General features: G+C 45.0%; 1 protein-coding gene across 1 annotated transcript in view; it reads right to left on the bottom strand.

Moving 5' to 3' along the window:
- Positions 1 to 12,930, bottom strand: part of LOC126544469 (protein sel-1 homolog 1-like) — a 31,453-nt gene that overhangs the window by 12,032 nt on the left and 6,491 nt on the right. Inside the window, exons 4-11 of the mRNA XM_050191799.3 lie at positions 11,677 to 11,896; positions 10,552 to 10,612; positions 8,911 to 9,269; positions 6,324 to 6,478; positions 4,902 to 5,105; positions 2,435 to 2,497; positions 2,048 to 2,135; positions 1,123 to 1,271 (exon numbers count right to left, since the gene is read on the bottom strand). Coding sequence (XP_050047756.1) covers positions 1,123 to 1,271; positions 2,048 to 2,135; positions 2,435 to 2,497; positions 4,902 to 5,105; positions 6,324 to 6,478; positions 8,911 to 9,269; positions 10,552 to 10,612; positions 11,677 to 11,896 — 1,299 coding nt within the window. The remainder of the gene's footprint in view (positions 1 to 1,122; positions 1,272 to 2,047; positions 2,136 to 2,434; positions 2,498 to 4,901; positions 5,106 to 6,323; positions 6,479 to 8,910; positions 9,270 to 10,551; positions 10,613 to 11,676; positions 11,897 to 12,930) is intronic.

Raw genomic sequence — 12,930 nt, 5'->3', positions numbered from 1 at the left:
GCCGCTGCAGACAGACCTCTACTCATGCAGCGCTTTGTCTCCATACAGACTACGCTTGCTACTCTGGTGCCATCTCGTAGCCATTGTAGCCGCTTAGCCCTTCTTGTGCAGCACTACGCTTTTCTTCTCAAGCTTTCACCATACCCTCCGCCTCCGCTTTCCACCTCATGGTTCCGCTGCACCTCCCTTCTCTGCTTTCTTCCTTGCGCCCTCTTTGCTATTGCCGTCTTTCATCTGCTGCTGTGCTCTGCGTTCACTTTCATTCTTCACTGTGTTCATTGCTCAGTTACGAGGGACAATGTCGATGCCTGCTGCAGGAAAAGGCGCCAAATGAGCTGTGCTCTAAAAAAGGTCTAATATGCTTTGCCCAATGGCAGCAGGGTTCTTAAAGTGAGCTTTGCCGCAATATACCCGTGTCATGCGGACAGCATATGATCGTTGCTAAAGCGATTTGGTTGCTATTGATAGATTGTGCGGGCAATTTTCGGCCCAATTTTTCTGGGGAAAAAAAAAGAAAAAGGCACGTGAGAATTGGGTAAATACTGTAGTCAGACATTTTAAGGTATAGTTATTGCTTGAAAATCCTTCTAGGGCAGGCCAAAAATAGGCGTTCTTCATGGGAGATGACGTGTGTTTGAACCGTTCACTGTTCCATAAGGTCCAGAGACAGATGCTGCCACTAAAGGTGTTGCTATGGGGGGTCACAGTAGGGGTCAGGCATTTGTGTGCCGACTGCTTAAGTTCGCATTATCCAGCAAAGGCTAATTTTATGATCAAAGTACTGAAAGCCTGGGTCCGTAGAAATGCATGGGCACCACGAATTAGCAGGAGCCAAATTAACGCACGTCTACTGTACACGAAAATTTAAAAAACAATCTACACACCACGATTGCTGCCAACGTGTGCTGCCTTCCTGAAAAACAAAAATAGTTTTTAACTCTACAGGGCTATATGCACGGCTTGTTGACACATGGACACTGTTCCTGGCCCATTTGTGCTGTCTCTATGATTACGCAGCTGCAGTAAGTACGTTAGGGACAGCAAACCACAGTCAAGCGCGCTTCAATGGTACCCGCCAACATTCGCGGCGCCGAAGGTGGCGCGTGCAGTGAATACACTCACCTCAACGGCAGTGCTGCACGATCGCACCGTGCCCGTGCCCGTCGCATGCATCTGCGCCAGGTTGTAGAAGGCGAGCACGTGGCCCGACTGGGATGCCAGCGTGTAGAACTTGATGGCCATCTTGAAGTCGCGCAGCACGCCCAGCCCGTCTGCAGATCATCGGAGGAGAAAGACGGACGTTGATACCCGAAGACTTGCACACCGAACATTAAGGCGAAGCTTGCTTTGCACAGCTGGAAGGGCTTTGATGTTGCGGTGGTCGAACCGTGAAGGCGAGGATTGAACAGTGAAGACACAGTAGGACAAATAAAATAAACGCACTTGTGAACGTAATGCTGGACACCGCAGGTGCTACGCACACGAATGATTCATTACAATTCTCAAGAAGACCAGAAGAAAACGTGCAATAATATGTGCAAGTGCACTGGTTCATCGTGGCGAAGAACAAGAAGAAAAATGCAAATCACTTCCAAATACATGCAGGAGTATCACTGATGCAATCCGTGCCTCTTTTTATGATACGAAGCTTCTTTGATGGCATAAACTGAACATCCACTTTCTACAATTACTTAGATTTTAACTATTTCTTTTAAATGCAGCTGTTGCAGGAAAAAAAAATGCTTTCTCCTTTCCCATGCAGTTAGATTACAGCTCCTGAATGAAAGCTTCCTTTTAGGTTATTCACTCCATGATTGGGCACCAAGTGTGACGTGCCGTTGTGGCCACCGATGGTCTATAGGTTCTGGGGCGTCATAAGACACGTCCCAACACAGTGGTGACCAAAAAATGGGGACTGCCCCTCTCCTTTATCCCTCACAGCAGCCCATACGCCCACGAGCTAGGTGCTAGCCTACCTCTTTTTTTTTTCTTTGCGAACAGAGCGTCGTCTGATCTCGCTCATGACAAGGCACAAAGGGAAACTCACTGTAGTACATGTTGCCCAGTTGAAGCTGGCCGTCCACCCATCCTTGGTTTGCGGCAAGCGTGAAGTACTTGAACGCCTTTTGATAGTCCTGGAAACAAGAACATCACCAATGCTTGCACCGCGATTAGCCAAGCTGCAAATTTCTTGCAAACTAAGACGCATGTGTTTTATCCTATCATTTTTTCTTTTAGTTTTGTGATCGTTCCTTGAGACAATGCAGCGTTCCTTAAACACTCTGCATTAAACGGAGATCTTGCATGTCTACCTAAAAAAAACGGAAAAGAGAGACTTAATCGTGCATTTGCTTGAGTGCGGCAGCTGCCTGCAATGTTCCTAATTATGCTAGCTCTTATTTTCATGTTACCTTAGTATCATTACATTACTCACCTTTTCTACACCTTTGCCATGCAGGTACATGAGTCCAAGGCCACTTTGCCCCACAGCATTTCCCTAGAGAAAGAAAGTAAAATATTGTAGAGTCATGTGAAAAATGCACATGTCATGTGTGTAGAGGAGCTCACAGAGTGATAGCTGAACGTACGTGACAGTAAAAGTATCCAGCCAGAAGCTTGCGATAATATAGTGTTTACCCTCATCTAATGCGCACCCAATTCTTGTGAGTTCAAAGTACAAGAAGATAACATGCATCTGAATCCAACGTGTGCGTGATTTTATAAACAAGATCAAAGTAGCAGGCTTGTGATTTTTTCAATCCAAAAAAAAAGCCAGTGGAGTTTACTTTTATGGAATTTTAAGTGTTTGCTATTAATATCCACTGCCTGATATTCTTTGAGCATTACTCAACGTACAGAAAATCACACTGTCACCGTTGGTGACAGCCTACCATCCCAGAAGGTGTCTATGCCATTGCAAGATGGTAACAGAACTAGCTTTTGCATTGGTTGGCAACGATGGTGCACTGCTTTCATAAAAAAGAAAGCTAGTTCAAGAAAGTCACTCCGCATGCTAGACTTAGGTAACAGGCACATTACATGTTTTTGGCGTTCTGGAGGCATGCATGTACTGCACGATAAATTGGTTAGTCAAGACATGGGCCACCATCCCGTTTGCGATGTCATTCAAGAAATGAGGAATACAGTCGACTTCCATTCGACAACGATCGAATTGGTCCCTACGAAAGGCCCTGGCTGGTGCTCATGCATTTCGATGGGTCCAAACTTTTAAGTTATTTCCTTCCTAAAGTTGACCTTTGCCGGATGATTCAAGCTTGACCAGTGCGCCTGACCCCTATGGTGACCCCAATAGTGACCCCTTTAGTGGCAGCATCCGTCTCAGCGGAGCTAAGTGGACAGTGAATGCATCGAGCACACGTCCACTCTCGTTGGACACGTCTAATTTCGGCCTGCCCTAGGAATATTTTCAAGTGATAACCATAGCTCACAATGTGTGATTACAATATTTACAATATTTACATGATTCCAACGCGTCTTTTTTTAAATAAAGAAAATCGGGCCGAAAATTGCCTACGCACTGCATTCAGTTACAAAACTAAAATCGTCTTCGTGGCCTTCATATGCTTTACCGCATAACACATGTGCTGCGACGAAGCTGACTTTAGAAAACCGGCTGCCAATGTGCAACACATATTGGGCTCTTGCCCATTTTTCTTGTTCAAAAATAGGGTATGCATTACTTAGATTCCTACTTTTCTTAGGAGCTTTAATTTCATTTATATGTCGCCTTTCGACTTCAGCCACATAGCAAGTGGGCATGCGTTTGATTGAGGTGCGTGTTAGGATAGGGCAAATACTGCCAAATGAACCTGCGGTGCGTTTTAGCGAACTTGACCGGCTGGCTAAATAGATCCATTTCGACTGCCAGTCAGGGTCAAATTAATGGACATTGACAGTGTCATAGGCAGTGGACCACATGGAGGATGGTATGTTGTAGTCCACAGCATATAATTTCTTAAAAAATTTACTAGAGAGATCTCGTCTTTACCTTTGTACCATTTCTAATGTGTCTTTGCTAGTTTGGAACTTTGACCCTGCTGTTGTTCATGTACTATTGGAGTGGTGATTAACGCATGGATTCATCTCATCTTTGCGCTTAGAGCTTCAAATATTCTCTAGATGTTATTTATCATGCTCTTATCTTTCTAAGTTTACAAATGCTCACAGTTTCCTGAACACAGCAAGGCAATTATTCTATGTGCATATGTGTAATCATTGCGGACTGTTGCATTTATAACACACTACAGCAGAATCTTGGTGATATGATCTCGCTGTGGCACCGGGCTCCTCACTGTCGCAGTGCGCTGGCTGCCTGCTGCTGGGTCACATGAGCAGGCCGCCTCGAGGGGTGCAGCCTTTCCCTTGCTGCAGCCTCCCAATTTTGGTTTCATGTGCTCCGATATCCGAAATTTGTCGTGCTACAGTTCCACAGGTAATTGTATTTTTCCAGACCCGAAAGTTGATATTGCTTGTATGGAGAGCTTCCGGATCAGCCTGTTGAAACTGTTTTAACATTAATTCATGGATTTCTGTCACTAAGCGACTAATTATGTAATAACCGTCACCCCATGATGGCCACAACTGATGGCATGTCTCCGAAGGAGCCATCATTTACTTCAAAACGGCTACTTTCAAATATTACTTAATGTCTTAGTAGAAACACCCAGTAAATAATGCGGATTCAATTCCACCCACCACCAGACAAATTTTAAAAAATTTTACCCTGTCATTAAAGAGCAGCACATACCCAGCGACTCAAGTTGGCATGAAAGAGATTAGATACAGGCAAAAACATGCTGCAAACTGGGTCACATTCCCAAATAATGCTAACCCCATAGGAGTCCCTTAGGGGTTTCAACGGGCCACTGTAACCCACTAACCTTTTCGGCAGCCATAGAGAAGTACTTGAAGGCAGTCTCGTTGCTCTGGGGCACGACCGAGCCCCCCTCGAGGAACATCTTGCCCAGGAAGGCCATGGCATTGGCGTTGCCCGTGTTGGCTGCCTGTGTGAAGTAGCCCAGGGCGCGCGAGTGGTCCTGCTCCACACCCCGGCCGCCCTGGTAGTGCAGCTGGCCCAGGCCCACCTGCGGGCGCATTCAGTACACACTCAGTGCGGGCCGCACAGGTGTAGCTTCCGCTTCTGTTCAAACTTGGCTACGAGGGGAACCCTGCTGTTATGTTTACGTGGCAAAGCCGCTTGCATGCCGTGACTGTAGTTTATGATGTTGGCAACTTTGCTTGGTTCCAACTATGACGTCAGGAAAATGAACAAAGAGCGGCCACAGCAAGCGGCTATACCTTCTTCAGTTCAGTCAAACTGCGTGTCAGTGTGTTGTCGCTTCTGCGATACAACACTGGCGACGAGGGTGGGGATGGGCGCTTAGATAACAGAAGGCTCTCACTGGGAGTTCATCATTGCAGATTCACTGTCGGGGCCAACTGAAGAAATTGCGGAAAAACGGGGCACACCGCCATGGTATGTCGTTCTCAAGGGTGGTCAAGGGCAGAAAAACTGATCCTGCATTAAGTGATTATGACAACAGTGCTGATTGAAAAAAAAAAGAAAGAAAAATAAAAAAGTGACAACCCCTGAAGAGCTTTGTGAGCTAAGGAAGAGCGGGCATGGCCTCCAAGACGGAACAATGGTGCGCGCTCTGTATTGAAAGCGTGCACCTCCCAATCTTGAAGGCTGTAGAGCTCATGTTCAAATGTAAATGTGGAACGAAAAGGAAAAAGGAATGAATTGACTTCTAGCCAAAAGTATAATACAGCAACAAAGGAAACTTAATGCAGGTTTCTCAGAAAGGAAGCTACACAGTTGAAGAAAACCTTGCTGACCTCCTGGCTAACACAAAAGGTTGAGTGATTGCCCTGAAAAGACATTGTTCCCAGGTTCGATCCAAATACAAGAACAAATTTTTCTTCAACTGTAAAGCTTTGTCCGAGAAACCTACATGGGTTTCCTTTGTAGCTCTATGCTAATGTCGAATGAATACAATTTTTTTCTCTCTTGAACTTTCTCCATTGGATTTCTGTTGACCTAATTTGAAAATATGAAGCGTAGATGGGTTTCTATAATAAACAATGGTTCCAATGAGATCTAAAAAACAATAGTTCTTAGATTAATTGAAACATGACAATGTCACATTAGTCAGAACACATTTAAAGTGGTTAAAGCTCCTCAAAGCACCCAACTGAGGAACCAGGAGAGCAGTTCAGATTTGGTAAGGTTGCCAGCATCGATTAGACATTAACTTTTAAGAATGTAAGCATAAGATAGGAATCTCGATGTGAGCACATACTTGAGCCTGCACATCTCCTTTATCGGCGAGGAACTGGTAGTACTGGATAAGGTCGTCATCGATGAGTCCCGATGATGAGCCGGGGTTTTCAATCTCATCTAAAAGTCGAATTCGTTGAATCACAGTTGAGCCGCCCTTGTTGACGTCATGCTCCACTGGATATAATAAGAGGGGATGGAATACAAACAATTCATTTAAGGAAAGCATTGGACAAATCCTCATGTTACAACGGTGCATGTTTAGGAGCATTAAGATGCAACACTAAACCAGTTTAAACTGGTGTGGTGTTTCTTTAAAGCTTTTACTTGCATGATTGTGAACAAGAAAAAAACTATGACGTTTTAGCCGATACTCAGTTTCATACATATGGCAATGCTGCAAAGGCTAGCTAGACTTCTCGCACTGTATGCATCTGCGGCCAACAAATAGTGCGTAGCACATGAAAGAAAGAAAGTGGGTATGTGCCACATAATTAAACATAAAATTATGTCTTGTGCTTTTGCAAAACACCAATTTATTACATGAAAGGTGTCGGAGATCTGAACCTATTTACCGCCAAATGAGCGGAGTAAAAGGTTTCTGCGGCCAGTCATCACAGTGTATCCCTTGCGCTTGCAACCAAAACATAGGACAGTGAAATCTCAATGTAACAAACTTCAGGAGATTGAGGCAAATTGTTCATTATTCTGAAAGGTTGTTATAGTGAAAGCCCCAAAATTAACCGTCCTGCCCATCAACTCATTAGTTCGTCAGTTGCCACCATTTGAGCTATCCACGAAAACGTTGCTCGCCATTGGCCCGTGCTGTTGCAATTTTCCATAGGTTCCGCCACCATGTACCACCGAGGCACCGTATACAATCTGCGCTCGTTACAACGGACCCATGTACAACAGACTTTTGGATATAACGGACTATATTTCAGCCTTAGTTTGTTCAACCTATTAATACAACGAAGTTCACTTTTAACAGACCACGCTACAACGAAATATCAGCTACAGCGGACGAAATTAGTGGCAATTTTTTTCAAGATCGCGCGTATAAAACATACTTTTGCCATGTCAACATGAGCTGACAACTGACTTGCGAGGGCCAGCCGATGATCGCAGCTCAATATCGCGCACGTGAGGGAGGAAGGCGAGGCGAAAACGTGCAGACTTCTTTCGCGCATGAGGCTCGGGGGGGAGGGGGGGATAGGCGAGAAAGAGGGGGGTCCTACTCCAGTGGCTGGTGCTTACAGTGCGGCTGCCATATCTTGAAAGCGATGTGCGATGTGGACAAACTGCGTGCAGTGCCGGTAGCTTCATATGTGCTGTGTTTTCAAGATATAGTCCACATTCAAGTGAGAGACAGCACGAAGATCAATTTGCTTGCCACTGCTGCCGCGCTTACCTTGCTTAATTTGCTATCACAATCGACGCTTCACCTCTCGGGCGAAACTGCAACTTTTGTTTTTTACTTTGAAAATTCGTCACTCACTCTTAGCAATAATGTTGTTAGACATCGGGACGAAAGTTGGTGTTTTGGGAGAAAGTGAGGTGTTTTGAATATTACGGACTTTGAATAAAACGAACATTCTTTTGTTGGATTATCAGGATCCCTCGTAAGGAGAATGGACTAGCAGTAAGAGAAGAGTCGGCATGTGCAGAGACACTGACACTGAGAAATTCACTGACAAAGAGGAAGCTCCATATCACCTTCAAAATGAAATGTTTCTTTTTGTTTGTTTTGTTTTCAGATTCCTTGCACTGGACGCCACAACTGTTTCATTTGAGGCGGACACCTGCACTATTTCTAAGCGTGTAGCTTTGAGATCGTCCGAAAAGTGAGACTGTGTGGCATCCCTGCGAGCGTGGAGGTTACATTTGTCCCCATGTGTAGCTGGTACAGCTGCAGAAAGTGCAAAAGAAAGAAGAGGCGCAGCAGAATGAAGGGCGAAAGGAGGAGGAAGGGTTGTGCCTACGTTGCTAGGCGACACTTGCCTGGGAGGAGCATGCGCTAGCAAAACCTGATGCCTCATCACTTCTGCACGAGGGGAAAAAAACAACAAAGTTCCCTCTTGTCTGCCTTTTGCACCTTGTCGTCTGCTAGCATATTGTTTTGGCATAAGTAACAGAAATCTAAGAATCCCCAGATTTTGAAATATTAATTCGTAGTGCTGAAGTGTTAACATGACACAGAAATACGATCATTATTCTGAAAACCTCAGTATTCTGAAGTTTGTACTACTGAAATATATTTACACTGAAACTATAAGCAGTCAGCAGGAGATTTCCAAAAAAGTTCGTTAATCTGAAAAGCTCGTTAATGTGGTGTTTGTAGTAACGAGGTTTCAATGTATGTTGCTCGCTAGAAGCACAAATACGGTCAAATAATATGTGATTGGACACAAACTTGCATCCACAACCTGTAGCCTTAATATATAAAGGTAGTTACTGTGTGGAAAATGTATCTAGCAAAAAAACAAGTGCGCTGCGTAATGCGCAGAGTGAGACTTCTATGACCGCACTATTTGCCAAGCTTCTGCAGGATTGACTGCCAAGTACGAAACGGAGTACACAGACTGAACGCTAAAGCACGCACAACTTACCAACTTTGGCCACCTTCCGATAGTAGGTCAGTGATGCCTCGCAGCTCGTGGGCACACTGGTGCCGAACCAGTACCGGTATCCAAGGGCCATCTGGGCAAATGGGTTGCCACCCAGGGCCCCAAAGGTATAGTACACAAGCGCCTTGGCCTGGCTCGAGTTGACCCCCAAGCCGATGGCATAGATGAAGCCGAGGTACATCTGACCCGCCGGCGAGCCCACCGAAGCCAGGGCCTCGAAGTAGAGCCGAGCCTTGGTGACATTCTGAGCGACCCCCTCGCCAAACAGGTATGCCTCGCCAATGGATTCCTGGGACGCTGCATGACCAAGGTCGGCCGCTTCCTCCAAGAGTTCGTAGGCTCTGTGGTGCAGTCAGAGCACGTTTTATGCCCCAGTGAAAAGAAAAATTGTAGAAACCACCAAAGATAAGTGCCAATGTAAAGAAAGATTTACACTGTCTTGTACCATACTGCCCTCGTTTCTGCGTTTTTTTTCCTTGTTTAGTTGAAGCACTGTTATTTTGTGTAACCGGTCCGAAGCTGCACCTCGCAGTCCACTGCAGACGTATAGTAAGATGCGTGGCTCTGCATGAACTTTGTCCCAAACATGTTTCTCCCATTTGTACTTACAGAATAGACCTCAATTAATTTGACTCTAGTTAATTTGATACCGAATGAAGGTCCCAGTCGGCACCCATGCATCTGAATAGGCCCAAACGTTCGTTATTTCGATCCTAAAATTGGCATTCGCCAAATAATTCAAACTTGACCAGTCAGACAGCAAGTGCCTGACCCATATGGTGACACCAATGATGACCCCTTTAGTGGCATTGTCTGTCTCAGCAGAGCTTAGTGATCAGTGAACGCTTTGAACACGTCATCTCCCATCAAAAACAGCCACTTCTGGCCTGCCCTGTGAAGATTTTTCAAGCAATAACGGTAGTTCACAATGTCTGATTACGGTATTTGCCCAATTCTTGTGGGCAACTTTTGTTTTCCAAGGAAACTGGGCCGAAAATAGCCTGTGCGCTGCAGTCGATACGAAACCAAAACCCCCTTTGCGGCGTTTGTACGTTTTACCGCACAACATGGCTGTACTACAGCGAAGCTGACTTCAGAAAACCGGCTTCCATATTAAAAAATTCGGGTGCGCATTAGGTTTCTTCTTGGTTTAGAAGCTTTAATATCATATCTATGTTAGTTTTCTGTTTTTGACCCATGGAAAGCAGAAGCGTGTTTGATTTGGGCGCATACTAGGATAAGGTAACCACTGCCAAAGGAATGAGTGGTGTGTTTCGGCACTTTCTTCTGCATCTTGTTTAATTCGACCTGCCTATAACTCGATCAATTTCGTTGGTGTCATTTACATATTTCAGGTACGAATCTCAAACACCCACTCTAATATGCCTGCATATGACTTGCCCACCTGCGGATCCCACCTACGACAAGTTGTTTTTCATTCACTTTCCCCTAATTACCCTATGCTTTGCTTGGTTACTGCTTTCTGTTCCGTGTTGCTTTTGTATGACTGTGACAAACAAAAATCGGGCTTCTAGACTCCCTAATTCCCCCCCGTCCCTGTATATAACCATCATCTACATATAACATGCTTCAAAAACCAGAAACCACATTATGCCTGCTTACTTTTTCCTGTCAGAGTCTGTTGAGTTCAGCAGTGCCTTTGCCGCTTCGTAGAGGCTGTTTGCTACGAGGGAAAGGGAACCAGTAGTTAGAGACCATGATAGGCTAAGAAGACCACTGCTCTATGGCACAGTTTATAACTTGCAAAAGCGAGCTATGGAAAAAAAAACAAGCGAAAGTGCAGACTTCCACTTGATGTTTATTGAAGAATTAATGGAATGTGTACCAAGAACAAAACCAGAAAGACATTAAGCAACACAACTAAATAATCTTGCCTTCATATGGTCAGGGCGGCATAGCTACTATATCACAATTTCATTCTTGTATGCAGCTTTTGCAATACTGAGCCACCGCATCCTTCCAATACCTTTAAAACCTTTCTTGCAAACAGAATTCATTTTACGTAACACTTGAAGCAACGTTTGTAAAATTGCAGAACGAGGCAAACTTCGTGAACTCTATGAAGAATTCGGGAGAACTGGCAGGAAGGCCAACCAGTATGGTGGATTTCCAAAGCGTCTAGCACTGGATCCAAATGCGATGCGAAACATTCTGCTGAGCGCCTCCCAAAGGACACAGCAGGCTGCAGCCATTCTGAGTGCATCTGCAAATATGGCTGAAATGCTAGGCCAGAATAGACTAGCAGAGCGAAACTGTTAGCCAGGCAAGCTAAGTTGTACCAGACACTCTTTCCCTACACTCGCTGATGTTGCGTGGGAATGAAGGCAACACTAAAGGGGGTGGCTCCTTCAGACGCGTTAGTGAGACAAGCAGTTCGGCAGCATATGATGACATTTTTGGCTTCTTGAAACATATACTGGGCTCGGCATAGCTTCCGCATGCGACTGTTTCGCATTTGCCTAACTGCAGAAGAGAAATGCAGAAAAAAACAGCAAATTTAACACTCGGCGATGTATTGCCTTACTTTTGGTGGTGTAAATAAAATATGTGTGTTTTCTCCTCCTCAGTTCAAGCTGACGTGCACAAGAATGTAGGACTTCTTTCGAAGAGCATTTTTACTTGCACAAGCTTTGCTTCAGTAGCTTCCTCTCCATTGTCACAGAAAGCTGTCTTTGAGTAGAGTTAAACTGCTCAGTGGTGAAAGACAACCAGAAAAAAAGAAAACACCTCTCTTCTCCTCTTCGGTGAGTTCTCTGGGAGCTGGCTCAGGTGGCGGTTTTGGGACGCTGGTGGCTTCTGTGGAAGGCGTGTCAGCAGCAGCAGCAGCAGCATCCAATTCAGCGTCGCCTTTCGCAGGAGGGTGTGTCTGGTCCTCCGTGGGCCTATCGTCTGTTTTTCGGTCTGCAGCAGTGTCGTCTGCCGTCGACAACATCTCACCTTCCTTCCTCTGCAAAGATTTCGTAACACATCATGACGTGTGCAGCCATGAAACTTAAAAACCTAGAAGACGGCCACAAATTGAGATGTGCCCACTGCCAGTGGTTGTTTTTGCCCTTTAATACCTTAACTGCCATGAGAAATTTCCAAAAACTGATTAAGAGCGGAATTTCTTAAAAAGATACATTATATTGAAATTTCAATGAGATAAATACAGTAAATGTCTGATATTTCGGAGTCCCCAGGGGCTGCAAAAATGTCCTAAAAAGTGGGCCATTTGAAAAAATGGATGCATTCCTTTTACTTTCCCCAAGGGCTCGAATCGCCGCAGGCATGTCCGAAATAGCTCTGAAGGCTGGCCAGTACACTTATTAGGTGCACTGGTGCTCATTCTGTGACAGGCTATGGCACACATGCGTACTAAAGGAATCCATACTGTGTCCCATCACAGTGACCCCTTTCCAATTTGATAAACTTCACCGAAATTCATTGTGTATGCTTCACCGCGTAACACTTCTGTATTACGACGAAGCCGACTTTTCGGAAGCAGCATTATGCAATGCTCAATCCTTTCTGTGCTTTCCGTGCTTCAAAGCCATCGGAAAAGAATGACAAAGGCAGAGTTGGCACCAATGCTGACAGCAGCAAATTCCTTCAATAAAAAAAAAATTTAATTAAATTACGGGGTTTACGTGCCAAAACCACAATCTGATTATGAGGCACGCTGTAGGGTTCTTTAACATGCACCTATATGCACATGGGTGTTCTCACATTTCGCCCCCATTGAAATGCGGAATGAAAAACCCAGCACCAAAGAGAAGGAATCTTGGCAGCAAACGTCGAAGTAGCTAGGCACAGCGTCACCGCAGTTGCTACGGCTGCCATTGGATCGGCGTACGAGAGTGCTGGTTCTAAGTTGCGAGATAATCAAACTGGCACTAGTGGTGGGTTCGATTAATATTTTGTGCCTGCGGCCATGGCAAAAAGTTCAGAAAGTCGGACAGCGATGGATTTTAGCATCCGAAATTTTAGATGTCCTTATAC

The sequence above is a fragment of the Dermacentor andersoni genome, chromosome 10 (genome assembly GCF_023375885.2).
Source record: "Dermacentor andersoni chromosome 10, qqDerAnde1_hic_scaffold, whole genome shotgun sequence".
Lineage (NCBI taxonomy): Eukaryota > Metazoa > Arthropoda > Arachnida > Ixodida > Ixodidae > Dermacentor > Dermacentor andersoni.
The sequence above is the reverse complement of the archived record's forward strand: the minus strand, read 5'-3'. Positions and strand labels throughout refer to the sequence as shown.